Here is a 21,230-nt window from a genome sequence, read left to right on the forward strand (position 1 = left end):
ACTGTAGCTTCTTGAGGTTGGGGATCATGCCTTCCTTAGACTGCTTGCTACTTAGCACAATGATTTCATGGAGCAGCGTGGGAGAAGAGCCATTCACATGAACCAACAATGAGTTACCCTGTGAACCCTGGTATCAGAGAGAATTAGACAAAGAAGAGTCAATTATCATATAAGCTGAGTTATCAGTGATGCCTTCCTGGAAGAGTATATATGATGAGATAGATGGGTTTTTGGAAAGGTAAGCCCTTCAACTCAATGAGTGGGAAGAAGAATGTACAATCATGAACTAAACCATTTGTTTTCTCTTTTCAACATTTTCCTCCAAATTCAATACAGTGACATTTCTGTTAGATAAAATAGGCCATATTTTCTGGAGTTCTTACTGCTGAACGCTGCCTGTGTCAACTCAGCATTACCAGAATCAGTGTGATGAGGACGCTCACACTATTATATAGCGTGCGGGATTATATTAAGAAGCAGTGCTACTGTTTCCATTTTATTTTGATCCAGGTTTCTCTTACTCATTATTTGGATTGCCTATTGATATTTTCATGGCATCCATAACCATATAAAATATACACTACCCTATCAAATGTTCGTCGTGTTAGAAATGTATTTAGAGCAGTGGTCCTCAGATCAGCACCATCAGCATCACTCGAGAACTTGTTAGAAATGTAAGTTCTTGGGCCTCACCCAAGATTTACAGAATCAGAGACTCTGGAGTGGGATCCAGTAATCTGTGTTTTAACAAGCTCTCCAGGTGGTTCTATACAGGCTAAAGTTTGAGAACTGCTGATGCAGAATTATATGCTTCACAGTTAATTCCTAGCACCATCATATGTTAAGAAGCATAGGTGCCCCATCTAATTGTAGCCCCCAGCAGCTGATTTTTACTTTGAATCAAAATGCTTTTAAAAGTTACATACTCAGTTGACTGACCATGTCAGCCAAAGCATTCATTTTGAGACTGTGATCAAGGTAATGACTGAGTAGCTGTTGTTTATTGAATACTTAAGATGTGAATGGTACTTGACATGTACGAACTCATTTAATCTTTACAACTGCAGGACAAACTGAGACCCAGATACCTTAGGTAAATTGCTTAAGGTCACAAAACCGGTAAATGGCAGATCCAGGTTTCAGACCCCTCCAGTCTGACTCCAGAGCCTTCACCACTACTTTTTTTTGGGGGGACGGGGGTGCTGCATTGGGTCTTTGTTGCTGCGCGTGGACTTTCTCTAGTTGCGGCAACCGGGGGCTACTCTTCCTTGAGGTGCACAGACTTTTCTCACTGCGGTGGCTTCTCTTGCTGCGGAGCACGGGCTCTAGGCACGCAGGCTTCAGTAGCTGTGGCTTGCGGGCTTTAAAGTGCAGACTCAGTAGTTGTGGCGAACGGGCTTAGTTGCTCTGCGGCATGTGGGATCTTCCTGGACCAGGGGTTGAACCCATGTCTCCTGCATTGGAAGGTGGATTCTTAACCACTGCGCCACCAGGCAAGTCCCACCACTACTTTTTTCTTGTTAAGGATGCTTTGGGAGTCTAATTCAATTAAAATGATCACAAAGAAATTCATTGATTATATTCTCAGCTTCATCAAAGAAAGAAAGATGATGGATAAATGATATACTTAGTTTTGTTGCTTAGAGATAATATAGCTTTTTTGTATCCCTTTTGTTTTCACCAACCAGTATCTTTTTAACATTAATTTAGAAATAAGGGAATAATGAACTCTATTAACCGTAAAAGAATACAAAAATGAAGTGAAATTCACACTGTATTATTAATACTGAAATAATACCATTGAAAAGAAAATCAAAATTGTATGTAAAAGGAATATACTATTTTGTGCCACTTGCCTCCTAGGGTTCCCTAAGATGAGATAGTTTTATATTGCTCAGGTCTCAGGGAGAGCTTCTTTTTTCTCTAATGGACCACAAAGGGAAGTCCAGGCATAGGTAGGGGTTGGGAGTCCCTTAGTGTTACACATAGAGTCTGCCCTGAGGAGTTCCATGAGCTTTGGGAAATGCAATGTAAATATCACAGATTTAGTACCTCCAACATCAAGTGGTCTCTCTCTGATTATTTTGAGCAGTCACATGCAGATCTTGGCTCTTCAAATCCCTCTTCTGCAATGTGTCAGTGTGATCGCTTGGCCACCTCAGAGATTCTGGATGTTGTTGAGGATTAGGTCAGTTCATGCATGTTTGGAGTGTGACCCTGTGGATTGGCTCTAATTCTAGGATGTTAACTTCCTAGGGCAGAGAGTGGTTCTTGATTAACTAGACCATTCCCCAATCCTTTGTTTTTCTTAACAGCCTGAATGGGAACTCTCTCTTTAAGAATGCTGATTTGATCATTAGGTTCCTGATGTTTTTTTAGAGCAGAGGACTTTGTAGTTCTGCTCCCTACCTCAGAAGGGAAATGAATACTTAACAAATAAATTGTTATTATGCTAAGCAGGATCCATTCATTTCCATTTGTTAATAATGGATACTCTCACCATTTTGCAACCACCAGTGCAATAATCCATGCAGGCAAGAATCATCTATGGATACTAAAATCATTGGGTGAAAGGTTTTTGATGAGCAGAATATTAGCAGAGTCTCAAAATGTCACCTCACACATCATGTATTGATTTAAAAGGGAAGAAGACACTTTTACAGTGAAGAAATCTGGTGGACACTACTTTAACCAAGTCATCAAACTTGTCATCACTAAATGTCCAAATAACATTATGAGCTTCCTCATGTGATGCAATGGAAAGAGCACAGCCTCATGCACGGACTCTTCCTGACAAACTTGTGTAATCTGAATCTCATCATCAGGCAAAGCCATATTGTTCAACTTTTTATAAGACACCTGGCCTGAATTCTTTACACAAAGTCAGTTTCCTGAAAGGCGAAAATAGGCTGGGGCCTGTTCTAAATTAAAAGAGACTAAAAAGACATGTCAACCTCAATGTATGATCTTTGATTGGATTCTGGATGGAAATTAACAACAGTCGATAAAAGGACATTACTGGGACTTCTGGTGAAACGTGAACATGCATGCGTCAGATTACTGTACCCACATTACATTTCTTGGGTGTGACAGTGGTATTGAAAAGTTAGTTCTTAGGATATGTAAGCTGAAGTATATGGAGAGGAAGTTTCTGCAACTTCTTTCAAATAGTTAAATTACAATAACAAGCAATCAAATATATTTTTGTTATTAGAAGGGGAGGCAAAATGTTGGCCATTGATAAATCTGTGTGAAGGGTGTGTGGATGGAGTTCATTTTGCTACTTGTTCAACTTTTCTATGAGTTAATTTTTTACATAAGATATTTGGATGTAAAGAGTGAGTAAAGAAATAAATATAAATAATGTTCTTTCATGACTCACTGCTGGCACTCCTTATCTATCACCTGTAATTAGTGGACTAGCAATATAACCCAAATGGCCTCACATGCTATGAATTCTGATTCTGGGCCCTATTTTAAAGTATGTTTCTTTGTACTTATAGTGGGAGAGTCATCACCCTGTAATTCTAGTAGTGGCACTAAGAATTATGATTTTCCAAATTGTAATAAGCCTTGATTGTGATTTGGTGAGCTTTTATCATATACATATTTATTGAATGAATGAAATCAAGTGTCTTATAGGAAATAATATCCCATGAATGGCTTATTCATTTGAGTTTTATAGCTGTTAATAAGGGGACACAGTCACTGGACACCCTTTGTACCCTACTTCTCACCCTCTCATTTCACCTTCAGACACCAGCCATTGCCATGGCATTCACCACTGCATAGGTATGACCTAGCAGTACCTGAGGCAGTACAGCCTCAGCTGTAAAACGTTTCTCTTACTCTCTGTCTTGGGACTTTTCTGCTACCTCTGTACTTCTTGGGACAAGTATGAGGGAGTTAATATCCCTGTAGGTGATTCGAAACCAGTAGAGAACTAGAGCCAGAGGATGAACATCTCTTCTCTCATTCCCTACATGGGAAAATCGGAGGCACGTTTCACGGAGCTCCTTAGAGGACTCACAGGAAAATGGAGCCCTAGTTATCCATATTGGTGACCAGCTCAATTCAGCACCTTTGAATTGGCTTTCCCTCCTCTCCTGCTTAACTTGTCCAGTCCTTCAGTACTGTTTTTTTGGGACTGATTCCCAAAATCAATGACCTGCACACAAGCCTTTGTCTCAGGCTTTGTTTTCTGCAGATCCTGGTCTAAGACAATGGAATCTCTCTACTTATTGTTGAAGAGCATAAGAATCATTATTATTATAGTGACCACTTTATAGGAGGCCCTTTGGTATCTGGAAAAAGCATTAGGCCAAGAGTCAGGAGACTCTTCTTTATTGTTACTTGGCCTCGAGCAGGTCATTCAACCATCAGGTGACTGGTAAGGCTGCAGTGACAGGGAGTTAAGGAGAAGACAAGTAAGTAAGTGTAGGATTATTACAAGTAATAGGATTACACAAGTAAGTGTGTAGGATTCCATTAGCTGGCTATAGGACTATGTCCTCCAGTGTGAAGTGTATAGTGTTGAGAGTAGCAAGGTAGTTCCCGGATCTAAAGGTGCTGTGGTAGTAGATGAAGCACCAAGAGAAGGGCTGGTGGTGAGACTTGTGCAGGACTTCAGTTGTTTGAACTGAGACATTAAGTAGAGAATCAGTGGTGAGAAAGAAGCCTATCCTAGTCCATAATGGGGATTGAAATGTAGGAACAAAGTTCTTATCAGAAGGCCAGGTAGGGCAGCAAGGGGGGTCTTGGGTGAAAAATCTCACAGCATTAGGCTGGAACTTGTTCCATGGCATCAACCTAATATGAGAAACTGAAAATGGGGAGTCATCCCAACTCAGAGGGAAGGCAGAATGAGGTCTTACGTGCACAGGCTGGTCGGACACTATAATTACTTGTTTCATTGCATGGCTCAGGGTAATTCTGTGACTTCTGAGGCTCCATGGTGTCCCTTTACTCAGGGCATGGGCAGTTGCTGTGCTGTCTGCTACAGTGAAGTACAGATGTTGAAGACCTGATTAAATCCTGTCTCTTTTCTGATACCCCAAGGGAATACTTAATGAATGATGCTCCCTTTAAGAAGAAGAATTAACAATAGCTATATTATTCATATTAATTTATAGTTACTGGTTGCTATAATTAATACAATTTATGAAAATCATAATAATTATAGTGCTTTACAATTTAAAGAGTGTTTTTCCCATCCATTTTCTTATCTGAGTCTTGTAACATCATGTTCTCCTAGTTTTATAGATGAGGAGACTATGGCCCAGGGAAGAATTTAACTAGACTCCAGTCCACCACCCTTACCAGTATTTTGTGCCGTCTATGAGAATATGGGAATACAGTGATCAAATTCATGTTAATAATAATGTTTTATAGCTGCATATAAGAGAATCAGGTTCACACAATTCTCAGTTGCCTTCCATAACGCAACTGAGATCCTACCTTTCCTTGTAGCAGAATCCATTGCCAGAATGTTCACACGAATTTTAAATTTTTAAGGGTCTTTTTTTCTTAATAATACCACAGTATTTCATAGTTACTAATAGTCAATGAAGTGAAGATGAGATCACCTCTAATAGAGGGATTAGCTCTTTGAAAACATCTGGTCCTAGGGCAGAGACCCACTGGTCTTAGAGGCTTTGGTCAACTGGAAATTCAGACTCTGAGAAGACATAACCAACGTGTCATTTCACTGTTTTCCCATTTCTGGCTGTAGCAATAGGGCTGAGGAAAGCCTCTCAATTTTCACAAGGGTGGCCTTCAAATCTGGGCCATACAGCGTGAAATACACAGACACACACAAGTGTGCACACACAGGCACACTGAACCTTTTGCTTCCCTTCGCATCCACTGATCCTGCTGTACTTCTAGCTGATTTTACCCAAAAGATGTTGATATGGAAAAGGTAATGGGCTGGACCTATGGCAGAGTCTTCCATTACTTATTCATTTATTTACTCAAATTATTCATTGAACACATTCATGGATTAGGCCCTGAGCAAGATTCTGGGGAAATAATGAGGAGGGAAACAGACAAATTCCTTGCCCTCATGAAGCTTACATTCTCCTGGGGAGTCTGATGATAGACAGACAAATATACATAAAATATAATGTTAGATGGTGATAGATATTACAAGAAAAATAAGCAAAACAGGGTGAGGGGATAGAGTGCCACAGAGGGGTCATACAAATGTATCCAGAAAGAGAAAATGATGAGAAGGTTATTTTAGATAATGTGATTGAAGGTACCCATAGTTAAAGAGGGCTCACAAGAACAGATACCACTGCCTACGGGGCAGGCAGCAGTCTTCCGGTTTGGCTCCAAGGGGCTGGGCTATAGCTTCATACACCTCGATGTTATCATCATGCCTGGGATAGATAAGGTCCAGAGGGATTAACTCATGCTATCGAAGTTCACAGGAGACTGACCAATATGCTAGATCCCAATAGAGATGTTTTATGCAGAGAATTAAATAGGTATAAGAACTCAGGGAAGGTTTTGGGAGCAAACTACTAAGGGAAAAGAAACTAGTGGTCTTAAATGGAAATACCATTATGCTCTCATTGTCTGATGCATCATCATATGCATTAAAAAGATAAATTTACCTAGAGAATTGTAAGATTTTAATGCTAGCTTGTCAGGGTACCCTAGTTTTTGTTGTCACTGAGGAAACTCTGGTTTCTTGGTTTTCTTCTAACCTCTTCCAGACACTATACTGATATTTAACTTCCTTAGACAAGTTCAATAGAGTTAATTCAATTACACTAACTTCCCATTATTTCATTCCTACTGCGCCTTACTGCAGATTCACTTTGATTTTTCTTGATGGAGTCTTAAGAGACATTCTCATCACATGTCCATGATCGTTATTACATTGTCACCTTAAAAAATTATTTTAACTCACCCTGCTTCCAAATTCTAGGGCGACCTTTATGGTTCCTTTGTATTTCCCTCCCTATTTCCTTGCCTTAAGCTCTAGGCAAACTGTTTGCTTGTTTCTCCTAAGCTTTGCTCCCACTTCCTGGGGATGCCCTTGTGGTGCTGTTATTGCCCTCTGCTTGCTCCGCACGGATTCTCAGTACCGGTAGCAGTTGGTGCTCGTGCTAACATGGAACCCTGACATACGAAATCCACAGATCCCCTGGTTCATAATCAGTGGTCACTGCCCCATGCTTCCTCTGCGGCCCCTTGGCCAGGACCCTGAGCGGTCTTATTCTAGTTCACTTTTTAGGGGCATCGCTTGGGGCTTGCCATCTCTGTCTGACACAGGCACACCCAGTCCACTGATCTCACACCGACTCCATTCCTCTTCCTGGACTGTAAGTCTCTCCCTGTCTTTTCCTGCTCCAACTAAAATGTCGTCATTCTATACAGTGGTTTCTGAACGTGGAATTTGCATTATGTCCCTAGTTGGATCTGCTCCTTGAGGGCAGGGATGGAGACATTTATTTCCTTTAACTTGGATATTCATCAAAGGAAATATCCTCTAAATAAGAGTATGACTTTAGGAAAATCACCTCATATATTTCAGTTTTCTTACCTGTCAAGGAGGGATAATTCTTCAGCCTACCTCACTGAGATTTTATAAAAAGCTAAAAGAAATGAGGTGCAGAAAAACTTGGACAGAGTCACAGTGTAACTTGAGAAATTTGAACTCAGATTGATATGGATGGAGACTGGAAATTTCCCTTTTTAACATGGCTGTGTTGCTTCTCACAGGGAAATCCTGGAGGCAAGACCCTCGAGGAGAGACGCTCGAGCCTAGACGCTGAGATCGACTCATTGACTAGCATCTTGGCTGACCTGGAGTGCAGCTCCTCCTACAAGCCTCGGCCTCCACAGGTAAGAGCTATCTGCAAATAGTCACCACAGATAATCAGAAATTATCTGAAAGAATAAGCTGCTTCATTTATCCCTTCCATTCTTTTTGGATTTTCTCAGAGTCAACAGTCTAAGTTGTCTTTTTATTTAATATCCACATGTGTTAGTTAACAGACAGACATTTCTTTCATTGATTTGATTAGTATTTTCCTTAAAATAACCCAACAGTGTTACACACAAACGTTATAAAATTAAATCTCTTATTCCATTACCCTGCTCTTTTTCTGGCTTTGTCTAGCTGGATATTTTGTTATATGTTGGTATAATCTTCAGAAATATGGCTTAGCATGGCTATGTTAAAGTTAGGGTGAGGGCTACATCTTTTCTAAGAAATTCCTTACATTGGATATTGAGGCGGCTTGCTTTTTTGCTTGTTGGAAGTAATGCTATGTGGGGCATTTTCGTGTATATTTTCTTTGGAGCTCTTTCACTAACTCAGATTTTTTTTTAGAGTGGGATTTCTACATTGCAGATTACGAGTGCTTTCTTTACTTTTCTTTCCACTGGTGGTACATAGCTTATACTGGCGCCAGCAGTTTGAATATATCAGTTTCTCCCCAATCTTACCAGAATTTGGTGACAGTAATTAATCTTTTTTTTTTTTTTTAATGCAAATGGTGCCTTGTTATCAGTTCTTCTTTGTATCCTTTGGCATGGCTATTCTTCTGCACCTTCATTTATTATATGCATTTTAGAAGCCAACCTTGCACTGCTTATGGTCATTCCCTGCTTCCCTCTGGTCTTGAGAAAGTAACGGCAAATTAATTTCAGGGCTTGTGAGTCCTCCGAAGACAGCCAGCAGGACTCTGCATGCAGATCTTGGACCGGCACTGTTGCGCTGTTTGACTCTCGTGTGATGTTTGCTTGACCTACAGCACTCTAGTTCTTCAACAGCAGCCTCTATATTCACAATGGTTCATTTCACAGATTAAAAGTGAGTCCTGCTTCTCTGCTGTCAGTCATTTCAACACAGAACTTCGTAAGGTGCTTTCCTCTTTAGACATGTTCCCATTGCCTTTTCTAGACATACAGTGGGACTGTCAGCTATGTAGGGGCACAAGACAAAACACACTAGAGCTTAGCTCTTCCTTAGATCTTGTTACCCTTGGCTCCACTAGACTTGTCAGTGGTGAAAATGCTCTTTATTTCTGTAAACACGTGCTGAGCTGCAAGTAGGTAGCATGGGCTGTGGTCTTTTGGGGGAACTGTTAGGAGGTTGAAAGGGAGAAAAATAGGACTGAGTTGTCATCTTTCAGGAGCCTATAATATCCTAAGTTCAACAATGGCAGATATATAGAAGCACAAGGAAAAGAGCGAGATATTCTTGTAAAGGTGGCAACATCTGAGAAGGTTCATCTGAAGATCTGCACGTTCAGCTAAGGGATGGGTGGAACGGTGATGTTGGAAGCAAGAGGGGAGAGAGAGCAGCCTGAGTCACGGGGCAGGAAGGTCCAGGCTGCATTCAGAGAACAGCAAGCAGCGTGGTGGCTGCAGACGAGGCCATCGAAAGCTTCAAGTAGACTACAGGCCTGGGGGCTTCCTACTAATAGCCTGTGGGCTTGTTTGAATGCCAGATTAAGATTTTGGTCTGTCTTTTATAAATAATGGGTGATAGTTGAAGGTTTTCAAGCAGAGGAAAGCTATAATTCATCCTGAAAAAGGAACATAGGAAATAAGACAAACTCTGGAAAGATGCAAGAGGATGGACCCAAGTCTCAGAAATGTTTTCCAGCAAACTGTAGTTTGATGTTAAGCATATTTCCAATTCACCCAAGCAAATACCTCAAGCCTACTTTCTCAGAACAGCAAGGCCACTGACTTTGCCCCTGGACTCATCCATTTTGTGAGTAAATACTTCTATGCCCTCTCCCCCTTATTAAATAGGAGTTTTGTTTGCTCTTTTTTTTCCCTCCTAAATTCTCATACCCTGATATACACTGGGGAGATTCTGCATAGAGATTTTTGCTTAATATAGCCTTCATCCTTTAAGACTGTGTCTACACATGCCTCCCATAAACCACTGCATTTTAATGGGTTTATTCAGCAGCCACATTTTTGTTGGAGCAATCTCACTGTGCACACAAACTCATAATCACTGATATTTGGACAGTGCTTTACTGATTGTAAAATGCAGCACTTTCACATCTATTCACACTTCAGTGAAATACAGATATCTCAGCTCTGAGATATAGATGGTGTGCTTACTTTGTGGATGAGGAAACTAAGTTAGGACATATGACTACAGTGTGAGCACAGCTGAACCTTGAATTTAGACCTGTGTTTGATTTTTAAGTTCTAGAACCAGATTGAGGATATTCCTCTGAATGTTTTTCTTTTTATGAGAAAGCCATACTCAAGGGACACTGATCAGTCACATGAGTAACAGTGTCCCTTGAGTATGGCTTTCTCATAAAAAGAAAAATATTCAAAGGGTAAAAAAAAATTAGGGTGGAGGGGCAATATAGGAGTGGGGGAGTGAAAGGTACAAACTGTTGGGTATAAGATAGGCTCAAGGATATACTGTACAACACAGGGAACATAGCTAATGTTTTGTAATTGTAAATGGCAAATTACCTTTAGAAATTGTATAAAAATTTAAAAAATTAATAGTGATAAGTCTTAAGTAGAACAGGTTGAGAATTCCACTTTTCAGCTGCCTGTTCCATTCAGAAATTAAAGAGTGATCCATTCTAACTTCTTTATTATTCTGATTTAGGAAAGCAAGAGTTAATTGGGAGAAGCAGCTCATTCTTCTGAGTTATCTTTACTCTGGTGGAACTAAATTAGATGTGTTAGTATTTATTGGTTAACATAATTATATGCTGTGAGAACAGTAATCACACACTTAAAATATTAAAAATATGTGCTAAGAGAGGATGATGTCTGTAGTAGACTGTGTTGTGTTGTAAACAAAAGGTACTTGAAAAGTCCTAGAAATGTAGACTGTTACTGCCCAGTTTTGATGTTTCCATTTTTGATCCAAAGCAAACTGCAAAACCTGTTGAATCACCTGGCTACTTAAAGTAGGCTAGTAGGTCTGTGATTTCTCATTATTCAAGCATGTGTTGTGTGCTTTCCCCGAACCCACCTCTGAATCACCTCTTTGCAAGGCTGCTTTGACTCGTGGATTGAGCAGAAAATGATCATATAGGTGGTATGTTTGTACAGTAAGTGGTCCAAAGTTGCTCTATTCACATAACAACTTTGAAAAATATCTGCGCTCTTGAAAATCGATTTTTATGGGGTATTTTCTTCCTTTTTCGAAAAGGGCAATTTCCACTCTCAGATTTCCCAACTTTACTTCTGTTCACTTATTTATCCATATTTTTATTTGGGAAACACGGCTTCATTCCACATTTTCATTCACTCAACTAACATTTATTGGGATCCCACTGTGGATTAGGCATGGAAATATAGAGGTTAGTGTATCAGCATGTTCTTGCTCTAGAGTAATCTTTAGTCTTACAGAAGAGACAAATGCATAAACAATTCAGAGGGACACAAAAGAAGGGCGTTGTTGGATGTGCTACTTTAAGTTATTGTGTGACTCACCAGATGTTGAAATTGTTGGGAAATCAAAGACAGGAATATCAACATTATATTTTATACTTTTCTAGGGAAGTGTCAGGGAGCACTGCACAGAGCAGGTAGAATTTGAGTTCCTTTGGCTGCATATGTCATGGGAAAGGCATAGGATTCAAATGAGAGAATAACAGGAATGAGAAAGTCAAGGAATGTTGAAAGTGAATGCCTTGTTGGAAGAAGAAGGTAGTTCAATTGTGATATAGGGTATGAATGGCAGATGAAATCACAGGCACTAATTTAATACCTAAGTAGCCTTGATGCCCAAGGACTCTCTCAGTAAAAGGAGAAATTGGGGGGAGGGGTGGGTAGCAACAGTGTTTCTGGCTATGGTGGGTTTGGTGGGTAACACCTTTAGCAAGTTTTACAGAAGATATAAATTGTACACCTCTGCCAGCCACTGCCCAGAGTAATGCAATTAAACTACCTTAGTGTTTAGCAATAAAATTTATGATCATTTAAAAATGTGTGTATTAGGGGGTGGTTTTAGAAAAACAGTTGTGAGAAGCTTGGAAGTGGTTGTGGGGTGAATTGCAGACTCAGTATGATCTGAGAGTATCACAGCTTAGAGGTCATGTAGCCAAACTCTTACTTTACAGAAGGAAAGTTTTTGTCTAGAGAGGGAAAGAGCATTGCTCAGGGAGGCTCAGTTAGAGATAGGATGAATGCTTTTTTTTCTGTTTTGCTTGACCCATGATGTAATGGTTCCCTGTGGATGCTGAGAGCAACCAAGGGACACCTTGGTTCCCTTTAGCATTTCAATTAGTTTATTCCAAAATATCTCTCTTTTGTGGTACTTTCCCTAAAATATGGCTTGGAAACATAAAGGAGTAGGCAGATCAAAAACATAAAGGTAAACAGAAAATTTTTGATAGTATAGTGTCTTTGAATTAGTATGTGTCTAGATCCCACCCATCTGGCTTTCTACTGTTAATAAAAGTACAGTTTAGACTCTTGGGAAGAGCCACACGTGGTCACATTGCAATTCTCTTGATTTCTTAGAAGAAAAAGGATAAATCCATGGACTTATGATTTTCTTTCCCTTCTCTTGAGAAAACCAGGCCTAGAGTGCTGGCCTTCTAATTCCTATTACAAAGCTGCCTTTTCTTCCCTGCAGTGAGTTTAGCAGGGTTGGAGCTGGTACCTAGGTGACTTGGAAGAATTTTCAGATATTGTATATTAATTGTAACTGGGGATTTAGTATTTTTGAATCAAATTTCTTTGGAATTGAAATTTCACTATCCTCATTTAGACTAGTATGAAAAAATTTGGAGAGATTCCAGGGATAAGAATAGGGTTGGACCTAGTTTGATAGTTTAGGCTCCCAAGTTTGCCAATAAGAAGAGCACTGTCTTCTCAATTCCGTGATCACCTCTCTAAAAAGAGCTCCAATTGTGTGAATTCTCCACATCACCAGTCTTAGCTTTCTTTTCTATATTTCAAAAATGGGCATGGTAGCTACAGTTTTTCCCCTTTTGCAGAGATACCATATTGTTCTAGAATTACAAGAAATAAGATGTTGGCTTTGAGCAGCAGTCCACTCAATCCTTCCCTTTTTTTTTTTTTTTTTTTTTGTGGTACACGGGCCTCTCACTGTTGTGGCCTCTCCCTTGCAGAGCACAGGCTCTGGATGCCCGGGCTCAGCGGCCATGGCTCACAGGCCCAGCCGCTCTGCAGCATGTGGGATCTTCCCAGACCAGGGCAAGAACCCGTGTCCCCTGCATTGGCAGGCGGATTCTCAACCACTGCGCCACCAGGGAAGCCCAATCCTTCCCATTTTTGTTTTGGGATTGCTAGCTTGTGTCTGGAACTTACTTTGAAGCTTCAGGTCTTTGAACGTTTGGGGTTTATCCTTTCTGAATGCTGGTTGCGCTATCAATGATATATTTATCTTTCTCATTTAAAGCATTTTAAAAGTGTTGTACAAGTATTGTAGTCTATTTGGAAACTGAGTACATACATGCTGTTTGATCACATGGACACATCTCAAACTGAAATTCCAGTGCTGCCACACTGAGTCCCTTTCATAGAGCAATAATCTATGAGGCAACCTAAGAAATTATTTCAGGTGTGTCTGTGTGGCATGGAAGGCTTTTTATTTGGAATTTATGTGGCCTGAGGGCTTGCAGGCAGCATAATCAGGGTGGAGTCTTATGGTGCCATGGATCTTCTATTCTCTTATGCTCCATGTTCTAGCTTGCAAAAGCCATGAGCAGCTGCAGGGGAGATTAATTAGGAATTAAATTTTTAATATTCCATATTATTCGTTGCAACCCAAACATGCAGGCTACTGGGAGATGAACGCTGCAACATGCTGATACTGTGTGGTAAGATGTAGACTATCCCTGCAGACTGGGACTTGGCTGCTGCTTTGTTTGGCTTCTTGGGAATGGAGATAGGAACTGGGTATTATACTGTTGAAAAAGAGAAGAGGTGTGAATAGTGTCATTTCCTTTTCCCATATTCAACTGGGAAAAAATGAGGTGCATCCTGTGATTTGCTTAAGAGAGAAAAACAGATTTGTCTATGTGTCTGTACTGTCTGCTTACTAATAGTTCTCTCTGAGAGCTAGGGTCAAAGTTGAAATATAGTAGAAACCTCATATATGATACCAAATGGAGTCCAATAAAATAATAGAGGCAAATATACCATTTTAAAAGAACAGGGGATCTAATTCTTTGCAGTGCCCATGTTTAGAAGATCTGGGTTATTTTGAATTAGTCTGTACCTGCCAGGAAGCCTCAACATTAAGTAACAATGAGGTGGAGGTAGTGGAGCCCTTAGCTGACTCAGAGTTGCATGCCGTGAGTTTGATGACAGGCAATTGATGTTTAGATTGTATATAATTGCATCTCAATAACATGTATACCTCCTCCTCCTTTTCAAGAGGGTGATGTTTGTGTTTGTGTCTTATATGACAAGCATAATAAAGTTAACTTTTAATCTTGTTTTGAGCACCATGAAAATGTAACATTTTCAGAGTGGAACTTTAGGTTGAAGGTCTACCTTGAATTGAACCTCTACAAAACTTTTGCCCCCAAATGCCCATTTTACTTGTCCCAGTGTAAAGGTGTGCTCTGAGTATGTGGTGTAGGTTAGCTGCCAACAGTGAAATAGGAGGAAGGTAAGCAAGGCAGCTGCTGCTGAGAGTACCCAGGAGAAGCCAGCTCTGCTGGAGCCTAGGGCAGGGAGGGGGAGTCTTCTATGGTACCCTGGCCATGGTCCCTGGGGTAACCTTTAGCTGTGATATGTTTGCAAGACCTTGGCTCAGAGATGATTGTGTTACATTAGACTTAGTCACTCCATCCAGGCATTGGTTTAAAAAGAAACTCACAAAGATGCCTGTTGAGCTTCTCCATTTTATAACAGCATCTTAGTGGAAATAATTAGCCTTATGTCCATGCAGACGCACACATCACATTTGCAAAATTAAAGAGCTTTCTTGTCAGGACTGGTTTTCTTATTTCTGTCCTCCTCTCCCACTGTTTAAATATCTATTTTGGTAGTAGCCTTGGTCTCAAACCCCATGGTTCCCTTTATTCCTTTCTTCTTCTTCTTTTCTTTTTTTTAATGTAAAAGGAAATAAACAACAAAATACAAATCCGGCTATATTTTTTACCCGAGATGATTAGATTTTACCATGGCAAATACATGGGAATATTGTGTTTTAAGAGCAAAAGCCGAATCTCAGATAAGATGTTGTCACTGTTTTGTGCATTTTGACAGCCATTTCCTTTATATGCCAAACTAAAGTATAATGATGATAACGATGGCCTCTCTAGACAGAAGGTTGGAGGTGGTTAATAACCAATCCTACATATCACCATTTGTCATGGTGAGTAACTGGTCTGTCCTCTCCACAAAATACCACGTTGGAGTATAACTGCTAAGTTTCCTTTCACACTGTGGAAGAATTACCAGGAAAGTTATATATCGCCTTTCAGTGCATATATCAACTACAAATATGAAAGTTTAATTTGTTATGTTTCGTAATTTGAACATACATATTTCCAGTTTACATAAAACTACAAACTGGAATTTTATTGAAATAAAAGATACAAATTGGGCACTTACTGCTGTTGAGCCAGTAAGTATAATTTTCATCTGTAAGTGCAGACAAGGCCACTTGTGAATTTTAGAATTTGCCTCTCTGTGAATTTGACCTCTCTGAGGTCCTGGGCCCTCACCCAAATGTGCCCCTAATCTGTGCTGTCATATTGGGGTTCAAGACCACAGAATAGAACTGGATTATGTTTTGTTGTTCTAAATCACAAATTACTCAAATATAAAGTAAACATTCTAATAATTGTACCTCATAGAGTATACCTTACAGAGACAGTATAAAAGTGCATAATGCCTTAAGCTTGAACAATAAAAATATAATTGTGTTAAATACCAGAGTATGAAGTCCTTGAGGCAAGATTATCTTTTCGTTTCCTGGCAAACAAGAGACATACAGATTCATATGTGCTGCATAAATAAGTAAATATTGTTATCAAATCCAATAATGCTGTAAGGATTCATACCCTAGAAATTTGCTAGAGAACCCACTCCAGAATTGATATCGAGTTAGTATATGACATAGTTATAACTGCTTTCTGATTTTTCCATAATTAACAGGTATTTGCACCAATAAAAAATAGTACAGCTGAGGCAAATGAGTTTTATAAGGACAACTTAATGGTAGCTGCTGAATCAGCTAAAATTTCTACCTTTACCCCTGCACTTATATCACTTGAAGGCAATGCACTTGGTTGAAAAGATATTATCTGGGGTTATAATTCAGTACTATAACTATTCTCTTATTATTGGGTTGATACAAAAATAAATATCAAGTTCTTTTCTGTATCCTCTAAGGAACTGCTGAAAAGAGAAGACCTTCATGTTACTCAGTGTTGCCTAAAGCAAAGATCAACACAATCAATTATTTGGATTCAATGATAGGAGACAAAAAGTTACTTGACTGATGAGCTGATATATGCCTCCTTTTTTTCAGAAAAAAAGCAAAAGTCTTCAGAATTATCATATGACTTTTGCTTGAGACTCTATGATTCATCTCCTTCCTTTACCACATTATTTCTGATACCTCCTGACATGATATTTGAAATGATATAAGTGTATGCCAATTATAAGCTATTTCACAACTAATTAATTGCCTTAACCTAACTTGTGCTTTTTAAATGGAAATAAACTTTCTATCTATATGTCCCTCTGAACATCCTTAAAAATATGTAAACTTCATACTTATTTTAAAGAGGTAATTTAATTCTAAATGGATTCTTTGCTTATATTGATGGTAAACAGTGGATCCATTAAAGTAACATATTCTGCTTGTGGAAGTAAAATAAAAGAATTAAAGTGGGCTAAAGAGATAGAATATTTATTTGTTCCTTTTAAGAAATGTGGTGTTTCAGAAAGCTTGAAGTACTAGTAGTGAGACATGTAAGCCTATTACCCGAATCATTTGTAAATTGTCTTGAACTGTTTTGAATTCCATCTTGATATTGTACTACTTATATGAAAATACTGGAAAATGTTATTTCTCAGGTACTGCTAGAGGTGCAGTAAGGAGTCTTCTTGGCTCTCTCTGCCACCCAACCTACACAGAGTGCTGTTTTATTTCCTAAATGGCCGATGTTAAATTGATCCTTACCAAGGCAGTCAAAGCCAGGGAACAGATTTTACAAATAGCATCCTAGATGACATAATATTCTATGTAATCCTAATTGTAGGGCTCCTTTTCTCATCAGCCAGCCTAGCATAGCTAAAAATTATGTTGCTTTACTTTGTTTATAGGGAAGTCTACTTGTAGATGAGACCTCACAACCAGTGCATGGAGAAAAAAAAGAGGGAGGTTCAGGGTGGTGTGCTGGCAGCTGTGTTAGGACAAGTTTCCTGGAGTACCTTCTGAAGGAAAGGTGTGAATGGAGGTGCATCATTCAGCCATCACCTCTCCACCACACTGCATCATATCAATGGAAAAAAGAGAAAGAAACTATAAAATTTATGACCAAAAATGTGAGAATTCCCTGGTGGTCCAGTGGTTAGGACTTTTTGTTTCCACTGTAGGGGGCACAGGTTCGATCCCTGCTTGGGGAACTAAGATCCCACATGCTGTGAGGGGGGCCAATAAATAAATAAATATCCATTCTGAAAAAAAAGAAAAGAAAATCTTCATGGAAACCTGCCATGCATGTGCTGCTGTCTCTGTCTCAAGTTGCTTAGTGGGCGCGCCTGCCCTTAATTTATTTAAAAAAAAAAAAAAAAAAAAAAAAAAAAGCAAAACCAAGAAACAAAAATGTGAGGAAAAGACAGAAATGTAGCTTGAAAACTGGGACTAGTAAAGGGTGGCTTTTTGAAAAGGAAAATGCAATTTGAGAAGGTGGCCATTGTGTATGTTTTACTAAGAGCTTTCTTATTCATTGATTGGTTTATTCACTCATTTATTTAGTTTTTTCTTTTGTTCACTGATTATAACTGAACATAAAATCTCTGTTGAATTGTTGAGTGATATTAAAGAAGACCCAAATAGGTGGAAAGATATTCGGGTTCTTTGCTTGGAAGATACAATATTGTTAAGGTGGCATGATCCCCAAATTGATCTGCAGATTTAATTCCTATCAGAATTTTCCAGTTTTCTTCTTTGTAGAGGTTGGCAGGTGAAATATATAATTCATATGGAAATTCAAGGGACCCAGAATAGCCAAAACAATTTTGAAGAAAAAAAATGCAGAGGTTTACCCCATTTCAAAACTTAATACAAAGCTACAGGAATCAAGCAGTGTGGTATTGGCATAAAGTATGCATATAAGATGATGGAATGGAATTGAGAGTCCAGAATTAAACCATTACATTTATAGCAATTGATTTTTGACAGGGGTACCAACATATTCAATGAGGAAAGAATAGTTTTTTCAACAAATAATGCTGGGACAACTGGATATCCACATGTGAAAGAATGAAGTTGGACACCTCCCTCATATCATATACAAAAATTAACTTAAGGTGGATCAAAGACATAAATATCAGGAGTAAAGCTATAAAACTCTTAGAGGAAAACATAGGAGCAGTCTTCATGACCTTGGATTAGTCAGTGATACCAAAAGTACAAACGGCTAAAAAAATTTTGATAAATTGGACTTTTTCAAAATTAAACACTTTTGTGCTTCAAATGACACCATCAAGAAAGTGAATAAACAACCCATGGACTGGGAGAATTCATTTGCAAATCATATATCTGATAAGAGATTTGTATCTAGAGTATATTAAGACTCTTACAACTCACTAAGAAGACAAATAATCCAATTAAAAAATGGACAAAGGATCTTAATAGGCATTTCTCCAAAGATATACAAGAAGCTAATATGCATAGGAAAAGATGCTTGACATTATTAGTCATCCAGGAAATAATCAAATCAAAACTACAATGAGATATCACTTTACCCACACTAGGATGGTTATAATACAAAAGACAGACAGTAACACATGTTGGCAATAATGTAGTGAAATTGGAATTGTCATGCATTGCTGGTTGATTGTAAAATGGTACAGCCACTTTAGAAAAAGTCTAGCAGTTCCTCAAAAGATTAGACATAGAGTTATCATATGATCAAGCAACTGTATTCCTAATTATCTATCCAAAAGGATTAAAACATATATCCACACAAAAACCTGTCAATGAATGTGCATAGAAGCGTTATTCGTAATAGCCAGAAAGTGGAAACAACCTAAACATCCATCGTTCGAAGAATGAATAAACAAAATGTAGTATGTCCATAAAATTGAATGTTATATAATCATAAATTAAATACTGATACATGCTATAACATATATGAGTCTTGAAAATTATGCTGTATGAAAGAAGCCAGACACAAAGAACTTCATGTAGCATGATTCTATTTATAGGAATAGCCTAGTATATATACATAGAAAGATTGGTGGCCACCAGTGACTGAGGAGTGGGGAGAATAGGGAGTGACTACCAGTGGGGACAATAGTTATTTTGGGAATGATCAAAATAGTCTGGAATTAGATGGTGATATAAATATATTAAGGAACAGTGTACATTTTTAAAGAGTGGATTTAGTGGTATGTAAATTATATCTCACTTAAAAGTTTAACAAATAAAGCTCTATATCGAGCAGTGTGCCTGGAATACATAGATAAAATTGTGCATGGCCTCCGCCTTAAAGAAGCTCACAGTCTATTGGGAGAATACAAACTGACAATTACAGCACAGAGTATACATCCTAAGAAAGAAGCACATATAGAATGCTTCTGGAAGAGGAAGAGGTAGAACTCAGCCTGGATGTCCTGGAAGCTGTCTGTGCTTTCCATCCTTACTTGGATAGGAATCTCTGCAGATAGGAACAGACTTCTATGCAGCTCCAGAGAGCAGAACAAAGCCTAATATTTAGAAGCCAAGAAAGGGAATCGGCAATACAGTATAAGGACAGTACCTTTCTACCATTAAGGACAGTTGAAGTTCAATTCAGGCTGCTTCAGGAAATGGCAAGTTTGCCTTCATTGGAGCTGGTTGAGATGATACTCTGGCATTTACCAAGTGAGTTATTTAAACTCTCTAAAACCCTGGTTATTAACCTGAGTTAATACATCTCAGAGTTTACATGAGGACCACATGAAATAATGGGTGTGTGTATAATGTGTGGATACGCTATCTAGCACTTAATGACACTGTTATTACCGTCGCTCTCACCACCATCATCATTATCAAATGAATTTTGGCAATAATGCTGGGAAAAGAATTCAGGCAACAGATGGGAGAATTGATTTGAATGATGCTAAGATTTTGTGGTACTCTCATTCTTGGTCACAGGGTTTGGAGTTTTCTGTTCGCTGATATAAAACTTGGAAGGAAAGACAGACCTTGGTCCTATGCCAGGCCCCCAATTGACTATTTCTGTGTCTAAGACAAACTACTCAGCCTCAATAATGGTTTTGTGCTGTTTGCTATAATAGCTAGTATAGATGTGTGATTTTTTAAGAATTGTTACTGACGAGAACCTTCAATGAACTTGGAAGACGGTCTTTACAAATATCCATAGAACTCGGATGAACATTTAGAAGGGCTCTAGGTGAAACAGTGTGAGGGTGAAGCACAAAGAGACTGCTTCCTCAACCTCGCAAAAACATGTCATCTCTTAAAAACAAGTTGGACAACTGTGTTAGACCTCTGGAAACAATTATTTAAGATGTATTACAAGGTCCAGAATTTCCATGACTGGCCAAGATATCACTACCTCTCTTTGGGTCTGTTTCAATGTCTGTAAACTGGACTTGAGGAATGAGGTGTGATCTCTCGTGGTGTTTTTAGCTTTGAGTTGGTATGGCTTTTGCCCTGTATAAAAGAAAAAATATGTGTATGTTGATTTTTCTTTCTGTCCTTTTATTATTTCACTATAGAAGATTTTTCTGTACAACTGGTTTGAAGTTTCTGGGAGTCATGATGTGCAACCAGAGGAAAGTGTCTGTAAATTGAAGGGCCAAGTAATGTTTTTCAAGATAATGTGAACCCAGATTCATGGTGTTCAGGATAATTTGGAACCAGCCTCATAGAATTTAAGATTACTCAAAATGCTGTATATTGTAGTGATTAAAATCATAGATTCTAGGACCAGACTGCCTTGAGTTCAAATCCCAACTCTATCATTTTCTGTGTGACCTGGGATCAGTCACTGAAGCTTTTTGTACCCCAGTTTTTTCATCTCTATAATGAAGATAGTTATAGTATC

At 38.8% G+C, this 21,230-nt stretch overlaps 1 protein-coding gene across 13 annotated transcripts in view; it reads left to right on the forward strand.

The window, feature by feature from the left end:
- Positions 1 to 21,230, forward strand: part of LPP (LIM domain containing preferred translocation partner in lipoma) — a 714,682-nt gene that overhangs the window by 337,899 nt on the left and 355,553 nt on the right. For all 13 annotated transcript variants that reach the window (XM_059064964.2, XM_059064970.2, XM_067034208.1 and 10 more), the window contains one exon: positions 7,735 to 7,857. In XM_059064964.2, coding sequence (XP_058920947.1) covers positions 7,735 to 7,857 — 123 coding nt within the window. The remainder of the gene's footprint in view (positions 1 to 7,734; positions 7,858 to 21,230) is intronic.

Source organism: Kogia breviceps, chromosome 5 (assembly GCF_026419965.1).
Source record: "Kogia breviceps isolate mKogBre1 chromosome 5, mKogBre1 haplotype 1, whole genome shotgun sequence".
NCBI classification, from domain to species: Eukaryota; Metazoa; Chordata; class Mammalia; order Artiodactyla; family Physeteridae; genus Kogia; species Kogia breviceps.